Below are 16,229 nucleotides of genomic sequence, written 5' to 3' on the forward strand. Positions count from 1 at the left end.
CTCACTGCAAACTCTGCCTTCCAAGTTCAAGCGATTCTCCTGCCTCAGTCTCCCGAGCAGCTGGGACTACAGGCGCCCGCCACCACACCCAGCTAATTTTTTGTATTTTTAGTAGAGACGGGTTTCACTGTGTTAGCCAGGATGGTCTCGATCTCCTGATCTCGTGATCCACTGCCTCGGCCTCCCAAAGTGCTGGAATTACAGGCGTGAGCCACAACGCCCAGCCCAATATTGTTATTTTTCAAATGAATTAAAGATTGAAAACATTTCTTTGTTTTTATTTCTAACTTGGTAAATATTACCAGTATAATCCATATAAACAAAAGCTTTTGGAGAACTCATGCTCTAAGAGTGTAAGGGGTCTCAAGGCCAGTAAGATGAGCCCCTTAGCTGTCAGACAAATCATTAAAAACTGAAATTCTGGAGGGAAGGTTCCATACACTTCAACTATCCTGCCACCAGAACGATTATATCAATTTCTTTTTTCTCACAGTACATAAACGTGCCTCCTTCCTCATATCCTGGTGAGAGACACATGATGACAGGTTTATTGTAGTATGTTATTAGCATGGAGCCTGTTTTGTTGAGAGGAACCTGACACAGAGCAACTGCTCAAATGTCTTAAATGATTCCATGAATGGAGAACCTGGCAGGGCCCATTTTTCTGGTACCCCTTTGCCCATGTCCTCATTAGGACTCAATAAGTCTAATAACACTGGGATGATACTTTCTTGGAAACCTAAGACATAAGATTTCAATTCAAAACTTTTAGGAAGGAAGAAAGCCATTCTACCCATTTTATACTTCTTAAACTCTGTTATCATATACTTGGAGGATCAGTATCACAATCTGCCTATATACAGAGGGAACATTTTTAAAATTCTGTGCAGAAAAGAGTTAATGTAGCAGGCCTAAGACTGCTATTCTTTGAAAAGCCTGCTTATAAAAGTTGGCCCTTGGCTAGGGGCTGGGATCTTGGATTTTGGGCAATGTTCTATCATTCCTTAACTCATGTAAGTGTCACACTGTACCTAAACTATCTGTACAAACTCTATAGCTTATGCTGAAAACCTGCTTTCTTTCTGAGAGTTTGGGATTTTGGTACATGCTAGACATACAGTGCTTAGATGACTAGATATCAATAAAAATCCTGGCATAGTCTCTAATGAGCTGCCCTGGTAAGACAGCATTTTACATGTGTTGTCACACTCATTGTTGGAAGAATTAAGAGTGTCCTGTGTGACTCCACTGGGAGAGGATTCTAGGAAGCTTGCACCTGGATTCCTCTAGCTTTGCCACAGGCACCTTTTCCCTTTGCTGATTTTGCTTTGCATCTTCTTGCTGCACTGTATCAGTTTGACTATATGCAGAGTCCTGTGAGTCCTCTTCCATCGAACCATGGAGACTCTGACACACACTGCCATCCAAAGTAGGGAGGTTATTATTGATTCTCTGTAAGTCTCACCTCCCAGATGCTTTGACACATGCTCCAGGTAAGCCCATGTTGTGACAGCCATATAAACCTTGAATTAGCATCCCCAGCAGACAGAACAAATGAATAAAATATATGAAAGCCAAGAACGTGAAAGTCATTTAATTCTCCATTCCTAAATCACACACAGTACGGACTGCTGACAAATGACATGGCTCACTCACCTGGGGAGAAATACTGGTTTCTGTGCTAGATGTTCACGAAGCTCAGGAGAGGTAGTATCTGAATTCATGTATCGCTCCACGTAGTCTGACCAGCGCTAAGATGGCAAACACAAAATACAGGTAGAAGGAAATCACAAAAACAGCTCGTAACGCATTGGGTACTCTAGTAAATTCTATGACTACAATGCCCCAAATTCATAAATTTCAAGATCAAAAAAGTCCCTTTCTATAAAGACATGATTGTTAGTAGGTACTGGAACACAGATGAAAAATTCTGTTAGCCAGTAATACTGTTAAGTTTCTCTGAGGTGCTAAGGTTATCGGAAGTCATAAACAGGTAGAAGCTGGCTCACTGACAAGTTTCATTTCCCCACAGAGGATTTTGTTAAAGAACAAAATTTACAGTGGCAAATGTGTGAAAGTTTCCTTCACATTACAATCTAGATTTCTGACATCACTTTAAAAAACAAAAAGATCTGCCAACAAGCCAACATTCCCACCAAACAGGTCATCCCACATGTCCCCCGCAACATCATACATATGGCCTGCATCTCCCGTGTACATTATATGCCATAACTAATTATGATAATCACACCTGTCTATTCAGGGGTTGAAAACTCTGTGCTTTATCAGTCCAATATAAAGTAAACATGACCCAAAGAATCCAGATGACACGAGAAAGACAGTACCTCATTTGTTGTTTTTTATACTTTAGGAAAAAACAGGAAAGCTGCCAACCATAAGACTTACTTAGAGGAGATAGCTTTACTAAGTGCAAGATGAGGTTAACATCTATAACCAGGCAGCCCTTCTCTTCAGCTACAGACATGGCTGGATTGACTTGTACTTTAAGCATCCAGGTCCTGACCCTTAAACAGGCCTAAGGTGCCTTGGCCTTTTGGCAGACAGGGTCACTAGACAGACTCTCAAGACATGCCAGCTCTGCTTGGCACCTGGGGTGTGTGATGCACTTGCTCATACCTCTGCTTCCACAGGGTCATCCGAATTCTCCTCTTCTGTGTCCAGAAGCTCAATAGTCAGCTGGACCTGGCCTTGGCTCTGAATAAACATAAGCTGCAAATAAGAAACCTAAGCGTAAACAAAAGACCGTCTCTATAGCTATAATCTATCTTCTCAAGGAAATGAGAGATGCAGAGGCAATAAACTTAGTAAACTTTGCTCCAACTGAGGAGATGAGGAAGATACTGGATCTTGGGAGGCCAGTGATAAAGGCAAAAGTCTACACTTACTACAAGTAAAATGAAATATGTTAAAGAAAAAAGTACCATTTCATGTTTCAAACTTCTAGAATTCGCTAACATAATAATCAATGCCAGTAAGAATGTTTTACAAAACAAGTATTTTGTTAGAAAGAAATATGGCACATGTAGCCAGAACCAAAAAATGTCAATGCTCTGTCCATTGATAATCCCACTTCTAGGACATAATAGACAAGGTAACTATCAGAATCACACAGAGAAGATCAGAGCCTGGAAGGAAACCTGAGAATTTTTTATTTCAACTTTCTTCATTTTACAGAAACAAAACTGAAATTCAGAGAGTTCTGGTTTCTCAACGCACACCACTAGTCAATAAACACACAGAGTCAGAAGCTAGATCTAGCTCAGTGTTCTTTTAAAGCTTTAAAAAATGATCTCTACTAGTAAAGCTTACAACCTGACAATAACGTAACATATATACAGAAATACAGTTACTTCCAAAACAGATTTCGGGGGATGGGGGGCAGACCCTGCATTTTTACATTTTATAATTTAAGAATTGCAAAATCTGTCTCCAGTATTCATAACAGGATGTCATTAACCAATCCCCACAGTGGGTTGGACGTCTAGGTTGTTTCCAACTATCTGCTTTTATAATTATCCATTATAATGGTGAAAAATTGGAAACAACCTAAATGTCCAATAATACAGGCATTAATTCTCTAAAAGGGGACTATCAAATAGCCATAAAAAAGACATTAAAGACCCAGAAGTTTTGCTAATTGATCAAAAATACATTAAAAACCATTTCAGGTCAGATGCAGTGGCTCACACCTGTAATCCCAGCACTTTAGGAGGCTGAAGCGGGCAGATCAGTTGAGGCCAGGAGTCTGAGACAAGCCTGGCCAACATGGCAAACCACATCTCTACTAAAAGTACAAAAATTAGGCAGGGTGCAGTGGCTCATGCCTGTAATCCCAGCACTTTGGGAGGGCAAGGAGGGCAGATCACCTGAGGTCAGGAGTTCAAAACCAGCCTGACCAACATGGTGAAACCCTGTCTCTACTAAAAATACATACACACACACAAAAGCTCGCTATGGTGGCACGTGTCTGTAACCCCAGCTACTCAGGAGGCTGAGGCAGGAGAACTGCTTGAACCCAGGAGGCAGAGGTTGCAGTAAGCTGAGATAGCACCACTGCACTCCAAGCCTGGGCAACAAGAGTGAGCCTCCAACTCGGGCGGGGGGGAAAGACCATTTTGTCCAGTATAAACTCTTTCAAAATATATACTCAAGCATAGAGAAGTTAGAAGCATAGAGATGTCATCAATGATAATTTCAGGAAAGAATTCTAAGGTGACTTTTTTTGGTTATCTGTATTTTATTTTCCTTTTTATTTTTTGGGGACAGAAAATGCTTGCTCTGTCACCCAGGCTGGGGTGCAGTGACGCGATCAGGGCTTACTGTAGCCTCGACCTCCCAGGCTCAAGCAATCCTTCTACCTCATTCTCCCGAGTAGCTAAGAGTATAGGTGCACGCTACCACGCTGGACTAATTTTTGTATTCTCGTATTTCTTGCAGAGATGCCGTTTTGCCATGTTGCCCAAGCTGGTCTCAACTGATCCGCCCACCTCGGCCTCCCAGTGTGCTGGGATTACAAGTGTGAGCCATGTATGCCGGGCCTATTTTTTTCTTTCTATAATGATCATGACCATGGATTTCATGTACCAACATTTTTCTAACAATAATATTTACAAAGCATACTATGAAAAATGTTCAGAGAAAAAGAAGAATACAAAATTGTAAAAATCATATATAACTAGTTTTTTTTCTTTCTTTTTTTTAAAGGCAGGAAAGAAACAAAGAAGATTGTCCAGGAAGACAATCACTTGTACTTTGTATTTCTCTGGTGAACTCATTAAAAGTTCCAGGAATAGAATCACAGGTCAACGTACCCTGGCTTTAACTTCTGGTTCAGAGAATCCTAACAACTTACATTGTCACCAGCAAGTTCTTTGACTACCTGAACAACTCTCACCTTAAAGCAATTCTCATCTGACATTAGCTGCTCAGCTTTCCGCTGATACGTTGACTCCAGGAGGCTCCTTGAGTTCTGTGTGTTCAGCTGGCCTCCAGTGGCCCCATTATTATTTTCTGCCAGGTAAAGGTCAGTCACCTGCACACAGATCTCATCACTCACGATATGCTGCAGCTGGAATCAAACAAAGGCAAGATGTTAGTGAACACAGAAAACATTTCTCCACTATACAGTCAACGTTCCTTTGACTGATCTAGTCACTCAACTCAAAAAAAGGTTTTTTTTTTGCGGGGGGGGGGGAGCGGGCAATTTTAGAAAATTAATCACACAAACCACTGTATCATTTTCTTGGAGAATAATCAAGCCAAGATTTTCAGCCGTATCAGTGGTCCATGGTAAAACTTTCATATCTATTTAAAATAAAAACCATAGAGAACTCAGGATAATTGTACTATTTAAAATTCTAAGGATCTTTAAATAATTTTCTATCGGTCATATTTTTATTGCATTTTAAAATCATTTACAATTTGCTTTCATACATATTTTCTCTCATTTGATCCTCACAACTGCCCTGGGAAGCAGGCTGGAGAGAGTTGGGGACAGTTAGGAGACAAATTTACACAATGCATCAGAAAGGTGGCTCACGTCTGTAATCCCAGCACTTTGGGAGGCTGAGGTGGGCCCATCACCTGAGGTCAGGAGTTCAAAACCAGCCTGGCTAACGTGGCGAAACCCCAGCTCTACTAATAAATACACAAATAGCCCGGTGTAGTGGCAGGTGCCTGTAATCCCAGCTACTCGGGAGGCTGGGGCAGGAGAATCGCTTGAACCTGATAGGTAGAGATTGCAGTGAGCCGAGACTGCACCACTGCAAAGCTCACCATGAGCTGGGGTGAGGAAGGAGCCTTGGAGAATCATGAATGTAATATCTATGTTTTTATTCCCAGCCCAACTACAAAGCCTGAAACTCATTAAGTATTTAAGAAATAGCTGCTGAATTACTGCCTGGGGTGCTCAGCTGAAGAAGCAGGGTTGGGACTAAAAGTCAAGGTTCCTGACTCCTATAGCCCAATACTTTTCCAAACACACCACCTATTTTTCTATATCTGATAGAAAGTATAGGGCTTACATTGTACATAATGTTAACTCACTTTCCATACAGGCCAATTATGACTGACTATCCAGTACTTCTGTGACAATCTTAGGAAACTAATGACTAGAAAGTTGAACCTTTCAGAGTTCCCATTCTCATGTCATGCTATTTCTATTTTGAAATAAAAATTCTTCCAAATGAAACTTTATCACCAAAATGACAGAAGTGAAAAATAGATACAAGAAGAAAGCAAAACATTAATTTCAATATCGATTTATCTATTTTACTTTAAGATTATCATAAACACCAAGCCATTCTATTTTTAGGAAGATACATTCTTTTTGAAGTGTTAGGAACCACAATAACGATTTATTCTTAACTTTAAGTCCTAAATGACCAGTATGTATATTAGTAGATAACTGGACACAGTGCAAGGTCAGACGGGTGACTGAGTGTGGCAGAAAGGGCAGTATCTCCAGCAACTACAGATGGATAAATAAATCACAATGAGTCCAGATAAAGGATTCTGATACAACCATTAAAATAATGCTTATGAGTACTTGATATCATGTGCAAAAGATTAAGATACAGTGTTTTAGAGAGAAAAAAGGTGGAAAACATAGATGGAAAGCATGACTTCAATCATGCATACAGATGCTTCCACTTTATATTTTTTTTTGTTTTTTGAGACAGAGTTTCACTCTGTCACCCAGGCTAGAGTGCAGTGGCATCGTGATCTCAGCTCAGTGCAGCCTCAACTTCCTGGGCTCAAGCAACCCTCCCACACCTCAGCCTCTTAAGTAGCTGGGACTACAGGCATGTACCACCACGCCCAGCTAACTATTTTGTATTTTCAGAAGAGATGGGGTTTTTTGCCATGTTGTCCAGTCTGGTCTCAAACTCCTGAGCTCAAGTGATCCACCTGCCTCAGCCTCCCAAACTGCTGGGATTACAGGCGTGAGCCACCGCCTCTACTTTATACGTTCTTGTTGAAGTAGACGTATTACTGATTCCCCCCATCCCCACACCCTCTTTTTGGATATCTGGCCCCTCCTCGAGTCTTTGGAAAAGGCAGCACTACAATCCAGGGGCAACTATGGAACTCCTACCCCCACTGCTGAGCAGATCAGATTCTCTATCCTGATAACTGGAAATGACACAGAGTGTTCAATATATTTTTTGAGGAGGAGCATCTGTATGGAAAGGTCCAGTAACACTGGGACCAGGGGTACTGGGAGGGCAAGCCAAAGCCTTAGAGGCTGGAGGAGCCTGGAGCACGTGCTGAATGCCCATCTGCAGAGCAAAGCACAAGCATGGAGCAGAAGTCCACAGTGAAGGCCTGCAGGAGAGAAAAATAACCTCCCAGCCCAGTCCTTCCATGGTGTGGTCCTATTTTGAGTTCTGTACTTGAATGTCTGTGAGGTTGCCTATTGTATTCTTAACACAAATCCCTCTTAAGCCAGTCTACTATAGGTAAGATAAGTGTAATGGCTTGACTTGGCTGGAGTGCAGTGGCGCGATCACGGCTCACTGCAGCCCCAACTTCCTGGGTTCAGATGATCCTCCCACCTTAGCCTCCTGAGTATGCTGGGACTACAGGCATGTGCCACCACGCCCAGCTAATTTTTTTGTATTTTTAATACAAAACAAGGTTTCCCCATGTTGCCCAGGCTGTTCTCCAACTCCTGGACTCAAGATACATGCCTGCCTTGGACTCCCAAAGTGCTGGTATTAGAGGTGTGAGCCTTGACTTTGAAATATATGTTGTACACCACGACCAGCCTTGACTTTGAAATATATGTTGTACATCCAGTCAACAGCGAAATCTGAGGGAACACCAAATACGAGGAGAATGAGAGAAGAGATACCTCCAATTAAAGGAGTTGGGAAGCTTGAAAATGTTTTAAAAAGTCACTGTAGGCTGGGCACAGTGGCTCATGCCTGTAATTACAACACTTTGGGAGGCCGGAGTAGGTGAACCGCTTGAGCCCATAAGTTTGAAACCAGCCTGGACAACATGGCGAAACTCCATCTCTACAAAAAATACAATAAATTAGCCAGCGTGGTGACCCCTTTGGTCCCAGCTACTTGGGAGGCTGAGGTGGGAGGTCGAGGCTACAGTGAGCTGAGATCACACCACTGCACTCCAGTCTGGGCAAGAGAGTGAGACCCTGGGTTGAAGAAAAAAAGTCACTGTTTTGGGGTTTTCTGGATGAAACCTCTGTTTCCACTGGGAAAAAAAAAAAAAAAAGCAGGGGTGGAGTGGGTGGTGATAGTATTTATTACTGATTCAAAATCATAACCAGATACTTAGAATAAATAACTATATCTCTTGTTTCAAAAATCAACCTCAGAATTATTAAAAGTTAGTTTTATTGGATTTTTTTTTAAAGCTGTGCTGGTGGTATGAAAGACTTTGTTCCTAGCTGAAGGAGCAGCAAGCCTGTAATCAGCAACAAAAGCACAGGGTAACTGGAGTCTGTATTTTATATAAATTTCAGGGAAGTTAAGGAAGATTAGTCTGAAAAAGTATGACTATGGGTGACTATGTATCCATCGAATGATTTCTGCCAGTTACCATCCAGACCTCTTACGGGAAGGCCTAATAACTTCTTCAACTTATTGGAAACAACTATTTGACAACTTTCCCCCAGATGTTAAGGTTCATTTATGTGAAGGGCTCTTCCTAAATCATGCATAGACACTGTGGGAGGAGTGCAAAGGCATGCACCCTTCCAAAACCAAGGCAAAAGCAGGGGTACTTTGCAAAGGATTCAATATTTTAGCCCAAGAGAACATTAAGCAACAAGCTCTTTCCTTCTATAGTGGCAGTATGGACTCTAGAATTACAAATTGCTTTTTGCAAGTTTTCGCTTAAGTATTTCACTGCCTTTCTGCTGAGCTGTTCTATGAAAGAGGGCTGTAGGTAGCCACGGTGCCCAGGTGGAACAGCATGATCCTAAAGCCCTACTTACACAAGGAATCGCAGCGGCCCATGGCCACGTGGTCAACCAGTCAGCCCAGAAGATCTGCAGATGCAAGCAAAAGCACACCAAATTGACCTGCACCCTGCATCTGGACCCATCTGGCCCATGGTAAGGTGTCCCACAGTGAGGTATCACACCAAAGTACAAGCTGGCAGGGGCTTCAGCTCAGAAGAGTTAAGGGTGACCAGCATCCACAAGAGGGTAGAATAAGTCCACCACGTCCCTGCGGGCCAATGTTCAGCACCTGAAGGAGTAAGACTCCAAGCTCAACCTCTTCCCCAGGAAGCTCTTAGCCCCCAAGAAGGGAGACAGTTCTGAAAAACTCAGATCAGCCACCCAGCTGACAGGACCAATAATTCCCATACAGAATGTCTATAAGAAGGAGAAAGTCAGACTCATCACTAAGAACTTTAAGGTATTTGACAGTCTTCACATGGCCCACATCAATTTTCAGTTCTTCGGCATATGGGTAAAAAGGGCCAAGGAAGCCACAGAACAGGATATGCTGAAAAGGAAAAATGAAGCCCTACTGGGGACTTGCAATATATCAGCAGTAAAGCTGGGTCTCCAAAAAAAAGAAAAAGCAGTTAACCAACAATCTCTCTGGGAGTTCAGAACTCAAGTCCAAGAAGTAGAAATGTGACTATCTGTTACAAGCTATTTTTCATATCATTGTTGTAAAGAACAACATGTTTACAAGTTCCCAGGGTGCCACAGGAAGAACACACAAAACCAACCACAAACCTGACTTATAGGGAACCACAGATAAGTGAGGTGGGTAGAGTATTGTAAAAGATGTAATGTGAACCCTCTTATAAAAATAATTTCAAATATTGAATAATGCAAGTACATAAGAGTTACCAACACCTTGACCAGGCGCAGTGGCTCGTGTCTATAATGCCAGTGCTTTAAGAGGCCAAGACAGGAGGATCACTTGAGACCAGAAGTTCAAGACCAGCCTGGGCAAACCAGTGACACCGTGTCTCTATTTAAAAAAAAAAACAAAAAACAAAACAAAACAAAAAAACAAAAAACTTACCAACACCTATGGAAGAGGCAAGGTTCCACACTGTGTGCTTGCCCATGGCAGACAAGGTAAGAGATAGACAAGTTGGGCAGGAAGCTGGGGTCAGGACCACTGCCTTCTACAGGTGGCCCGCAAGAAAAGATATGGGGTAGGTAGGCTCATACACTGCAACTTTGTTAACATGAGAAATCAGGCATCACATTAACCTTCCCTCCTCTCTTCAGAACCTTATGTTCATAAACACTGTTATATGAAGAAGTTGCCTTTCCTTTTCCTTGTCTTTTCTTTGCCTGGTCCATCTCTAGGTAAGGATTTCTTCCCTCACTCACCCTAGCCTCCTCCATGCCCTCACCTGTCTGACAATGCTCTGGATCAGTTTGTCCATGGTAAAGGCAATGTAGGCATGAATGGTGAACATCTCTCTCAGTGAATCTTCATACTGTGATGAGTCTATGTTGCCATCCAGCAGGCTCCGCACCATGTCCAGGAAAGCTGGGTAATAATCTTCTACATCAACATCCACTGTGGGAGAGATGGGATAGGTGAGGGCTTACCTTGCTAAGAAAAGACTAGGGATAGAGTACAGGGCAAATCCCACAGCTGGCCTAAATGGCATTTGAAAGTATGAACGCCAGGTATTCAAAATGTACTCACTCATTCCAATGTAAACAGAGATGAATTCTGACAGGTGACTACAATCACCAGCACTATCTATCAGAGAGTGACTCTGCAACTTTAACAGCGGCTTCTAATATTCTGACTGACCATGCTAGAAAGACAGTTCTTTATGGTACTGCTGGGCCATTTTAGCAGAGGAAAATATCCTAGGGAAGCCAGTCCGTCAAAGAGCTGTTGGCTCCCCTGCTGAGAGAGGAACCTGCTCTCCCAGACTGCACAAGAGCATTCCTCACATGGGTCACTTGCTCATAAAGCTATTTCAATGAAGCATAAAGTACAGATGAGAAAAGGCAGACACAGCCATACTCCAGCACTGGGAAACCTCTTGGGAACAGAAAAACAGGAGTGCAAATTAAATCCTTTATGAATAATGAAGTAATCTGCATTTGTCAAAGTCCTTTTGTTTAAACATGGATTTGCAACATTGTATTTCACAAATTGCATTAAATCATCTGTACTTACTGCACATGAATCATTTCAACCACTAGCTAGAATAAATCTCATCAGTTGTTAGAGACATTTGGCAACTAGCAGAGGGCACAAGGAATGTTAAAGAGTTTTGCCTTTAGTTTACTAAAGACTCATTTATATAAAGTTCGAAAATAGACAAATCTAATCTCTAGTGTTAGAAATCAAGAAAGTGGAAAAAGGATTGGTTATCAGAATACTGGTTATGTTTCGTTTCTTGAATATAGGTATGCCTAGTCTGTAAAAATTCACTGAGCTTCACAATTCTGATTTGTATACTTTTCTATATATATATGCTGAACCTTGTGTGTGTGTGTGTGTGTATATATATATATATATTTTTGTAGAGATGGGGTCTCACTTATTAACCAGGCTGTTCTCAAACTCCTGGCCTGAAGTGATCCTCCCGCATCGGCCTCCCAAAGTGCTGGGATTACAGGTGTGAGCCACTGCACCCGGCCTATACATTGCATTTCAACAAACAGTTGACTAAAATGAAAAGAGTTACAAAACCAACTATTTGTCACTGACTAATTGGTTACTTGCTAGTCGTGTTTGTGCTGGGGAAAAAATGCTAGGAGCAAAACCGAGTTGTCTCCATTTGTCTGAAGTCTGATGAATTCATTAAAAACAGGCAGAACAGGACAATTACTGTTTAAAAGAGGCAACTGGCTTGAGTTTCATCACAGAGTATCACATTGTTTAGGTCCATAGAATAGGTATGGGCTTTAGACTCCAAAATATACCACTGCTATGAAAACTGCTTTTATGCCAGAATGAAGTCTTGAGTCCAAACAAGCTATGGTAAATGTGAGGGTTGGCATTATCAGACAAGACAACATTACGTAAAGCCTCAAACCAGGTTAAGTCCATGGCCAAGCCAGGAATAAGCCATTTTATTTCTAATTTCTACCCAAGTAGATTGAATCACCACAATGAGGTCTAAAATTTATCTTTTTCAAGCTAGGACTAGTCCAGATAAAAGCTTTCAGAACTTCCAGTGTCATTAGTTCCTCAACAGATAGAAGGCTAAGGTCATATCTGGGCTTCCTACATCAGCAACACTTTAAAAAAAAAAAAAAAAAAGATACACTCCTCAGATTGACTATTTCCTTAAGAGCCCAGAAGAAATCCTTCATGAAAAAGCTTTAGGCTCATAGCTCAAGTACTTAATTTATGAAGTGAACTGGAAGCAGGCAGTACAAAATTACATAAAGCACATGACAGCGTCCTGAACCCTCACTTACTTTCCTTTTCCTGGGTTCTACATCTTTATCCCTGTCCTGCCTGTTCTCCATGTCTCACATCACCTCTTGAGTTCCAGTCTCCTTCGCATAAATTATTTCTACATATTAGGAATGAGCCATAAACCCTACTGGTTAAATGGAAGTCCTGCCCAAAAATATGAGAAAATTCTGTTTTAAGCACTAGGAATTTATGTTCTGTCATGGATTGAAATTGACTGTGACAGTTTAGTCTCTATCTGTACTTTGAAACAGCTGGCAGTAACCTAGAAATCTGCCATTTGACAAATTAACAGCGATACCCCTTTCCCTGGTATGTCCACAACACCAACTACTGACCAAGTGTCCATGATCTAAGCCCTGCATAGGATACTTTGCACAAAGCAACAGCACAAAGCAACTAGCATCTCCATTTTTCAGATAAACAGGTTCAGAGAGTTTAACCAACTACACAGACTCTAAGGCCTGTGCTCTATTAATAAAAGCAGCAGTCCCAAGTCTAGGTAGCTCTAAGGTCCTCAACCTCACACATCCTCTGTAAATCAAAGGTCTCAGCACTCACTAGGTTCTTTGAGACGTAGCTGAATGGCAGGGCTGTCACTCTTGTCTCGCTTTATGCCCAGCACTTCCCGTTCCCATTCTCTCTCTCGGTTTTCTTCTTCAATTTGTCGTTCGGCTTGGGAACAAATCCGTAGCAGCCTCAGGCAGAGAATCTGGTGCAGTCGCATAAAAATATACCAGTTGTTATTGACATAGAAGAGGTTGTATACTTCATCCATTCCTCTTAATTTCTGAGCTGCTGTGTTACTAAACAGTAACTTGGACTTAGCGGGACTGCTCCCAACACCATTGTGCTTCTTAACTGCCCCTGTGGCTTCATCTACATCCATCTCTTCTTCTTCCTCTTCCTCCACATCTGAGAGATCACCTCTTTGGGCAAAGAGCAAATCTGGAATAAAATGATGCATGATTTGTTTTATCTTATACTTGTCCTCCTTCTGAATGCCTGTCTGCCTCTTCACATGGTGGATAATCAGAGCAGCAGCATCTTCCAGTATTTGTTTGTCTTCATACGCAAGTGAGAGGTGTGGGCCAACAGGTACACCAGCATTCTCCTCCGTAGCCTGCTCTTGCCTCTGATGGGACAGAGACACAAAAATATTCTGTGAGGTGTCTACAGCGACAACATGCCTACGAGACCACACCAGCCATACATCCCATTATCAACTACAGTGTCTATGTTTTTCTAATAAAAAACTTAGGACCTGGGGTTGGGAGCGGTGGCTTACACCTATAATCCCAGCACTTTGGTAGGCCGAGGAGGGCAATCACTTGAGGTCAGGAGTTTGAGATTAGCCTGGCCAACATGGTGAAACCCCATCTCTACTAAAAATAACAAAATTAGCTGAACATGGTGGTGGGTGCCTGTAATCCCAGCCTTCGGGATGCTAAGACAGGAGAATCACTTGAACTCATGAGGCAAAAGTTGCAGTGAGCCGAGATCGTACTGCTGCACTCCAGCCTGGGCAACAGAGTGAGACTCTGTCTCCAAACAAAAAACAAAAACAAAACTTAGGGCCGAACCGTAACAATAATTTTGTCCCTCTTCCAGAAACAAATAGGTAATGACGGAGATGTGGTTTGATGTCAAAATACAGGTACCTTCTATACACCAATGACTTACAGGGCGAGTGGGACAGAACTGGAGCCATCTTTCTTTTTCTTTTTTTTTTTTTGACAGGGTCTCGCTCTGTCACTTAGGCTGGAGTGCAGTGGAGCAATCCTGGTTCACTATAACCTCCATCTCTCGGGTTGAAGCCATTCTCATGCTTCAGCCTCCTGAGTAGCTGGGATTACAGAAGTGTGCCACCATGCCAGGCTAATTTTTGTATTTTTGTTAGAGATGAGGTTTCACCATGTCCCCAGGCTGGTTTCGAACTCCTGGCCTCAAGTGATCTGCCCACCTCAGCCTCCCAAAGTGCTGGAATTATAGGCGGAAGCCACTGTGCCCCGTGGGACTATCTTTCAAAATTCTGGACTAGTATTTATATAGAGGATATGATATGAGGTCTGTAATTTACTTCTGGGGTGGGGGTACGGAGGGTGACAAAGTAACATCAGCAAAATATGGAGGATTAAGTTTATTTATTTTATTGATTTTGAGACAGAGTCTTGCTCTGTCACCCAGACTACAGTGCAGTGGCATGCTCTCAGCTCACTGCACCCTCTGCCTCCCGGGTTCAAGACATTCTCCCACCTCAGTCTCCCAGGTAGCTGGGCCTACAGGTGCACACCACCATGCCCGGCTAATTTTTGTATTTTTAGTAGAGACGGGGTTTCATCATGTTGGCAGGGCTGGTCTCTTAACTCCTGACCTCAGGTGATCCGCCCGCCACGGCCTCCCAAAGTGCTGTGATTACAGGTGTGAGCCACTGTCCCGGGCCTGATTGAGTTCACATAAGAGCTCATTTTACTATTTTTAAAATTCAGGATCACCCCACTCCAGGAATTCCCAATTGCACTGCATTTATGTTTCTATCCATCTGCTAAAACTGAGCCCATGGAAACCAGAATTGATTGCTTATTCATCTCTGATCCTAGATCCTAGTACTATTTATAGTTCTAGTAGGCATGCTGAATAAGCAAGGATTACAAAGAGTTTGGTGGTCAATGACAAGTTTTGAAGCTATAGTAAGGAGAGATGGGACTATATGAATACAAGGTATTGTTTGAGGGAAACAGGCAGTGGGAGAAGTGGAAAATGGAGGCAGGAGGTATAAGTTGAAACCAGGATAGTAAACTAGGGAAGTAGTCAAATAGCTTAGGTATAAAGGTAAAGTTTAGATTTAAAATAGTAGAATGAGGAATAGAAAAGGCCATGACAGCTATAAAGCAGGAATCAACAGGTCTTAGAGAGTCTCACCTGCATTTAACAAAGGTAATTTCCAGAAATCAAAGCTGTGCTAAACATAGACTAGAGTCCTCTCACAGATGTAGAAAACCCCAGCTCACCTCATCATAGATACTCTCAATCTCATTGAGTAAGCTCTTAGACCTCAGGACCTTTGTGTCATTCTGTTTAAAGTTGATCCCCTGGTGGTCCAGAGACTTCAAGTAGTATTTCTCATTTTGTTCTCGCCATACTTTGTTAAAGCCTCGCTGAGCTTCTCGCCATTCTTCCTCTTTCATCTTCAACCTAGTGAAGTGGGAAGGGATGGAAACAACACATGGGAATTCAGAGGGTTTAGAAGAAAGAAATTTGCCAGGTTTACTTTCTTTCAAGAAAAGTCAAAGCTATATGAGGTCCGTCAAAATTATTGGCAACTTGGGATGTTATCAAACCAGTCTTGAACTCTGTTTCATGAGGAAATTACTTATCTAAGACTTATTTTGGGGAAATGAGTTATCTCAAAGTCAAACAATTTACCTAGAATGGTTACTTATCAAACAGCATTCCAGGGAATACCTTTGAGATGTAAGTATTCCTTGCAAAAAGAGTTCTTGTTTCTCTGCTGTAGGACTTTGTAAAATGTTCACAATGCTAATAGAAACACAGAAGTCCAAGAGCAGAGAACTTGCACAGTTATGTTCCTCTGGATACAGTCTGGAAAGTTCTGATCAGAACTGATTCTAATAAACCAGAAGAGAACAGGCTAAGACAAAGAAACAGCACTAAAACTGAAGAATAACCTATATTTCAAAAGCCAGAAGTTAAATACTACAGGCAAGAAGAAGAAACCATCAATCTGTGCCAGCTCTTGAGGGGAAGATGAGGGAGGACAAATAAAATCTGGGTATTTGTGAACTGTGCAGCAAC

At 42.0% G+C, this 16,229-nt stretch overlaps 1 protein-coding gene and 1 pseudogene across 3 annotated transcripts in view; one reads left to right on the forward strand and one right to left on the reverse strand.

Moving 5' to 3' along the window:
• SIN3A (SIN3 transcription regulator family member A) overlaps nt 1–16,229 on the reverse strand; it is an 86,873-nt gene that overhangs the window by 13,738 nt on the left and 56,906 nt on the right. For all 3 annotated transcript variants that reach the window (XM_012000402.1, XM_012000403.1, XM_012000401.1), the window contains exons 14-19: nt 15,425–15,608; nt 12,975–13,548; nt 10,375–10,544; nt 4,916–5,089; nt 2,638–2,730; nt 1,657–1,751 (exon numbers count right to left, since the gene is read on the reverse strand). In XM_012000402.1, the coding sequence (XP_011855792.1) occupies nt 1,657–1,751; nt 2,638–2,730; nt 4,916–5,089; nt 10,375–10,544; nt 12,975–13,548; nt 15,425–15,608 (1,290 nt within the window). The remainder of the gene's footprint in view (nt 1–1,656; nt 1,752–2,637; nt 2,731–4,915; nt 5,090–10,374; nt 10,545–12,974; nt 13,549–15,424; nt 15,609–16,229) is intronic.
• Nucleotides 8,962–9,638, forward strand: LOC105554109 (annotated as a pseudogene).

Source organism: Mandrillus leucophaeus, unplaced genomic scaffold, assembly GCF_000951045.1.
Source record: "Mandrillus leucophaeus isolate KB7577 unplaced genomic scaffold, Mleu.le_1.0 Scaffold628, whole genome shotgun sequence".
Lineage (NCBI taxonomy): Eukaryota > Metazoa > Chordata > Mammalia > Primates > Cercopithecidae > Mandrillus > Mandrillus leucophaeus.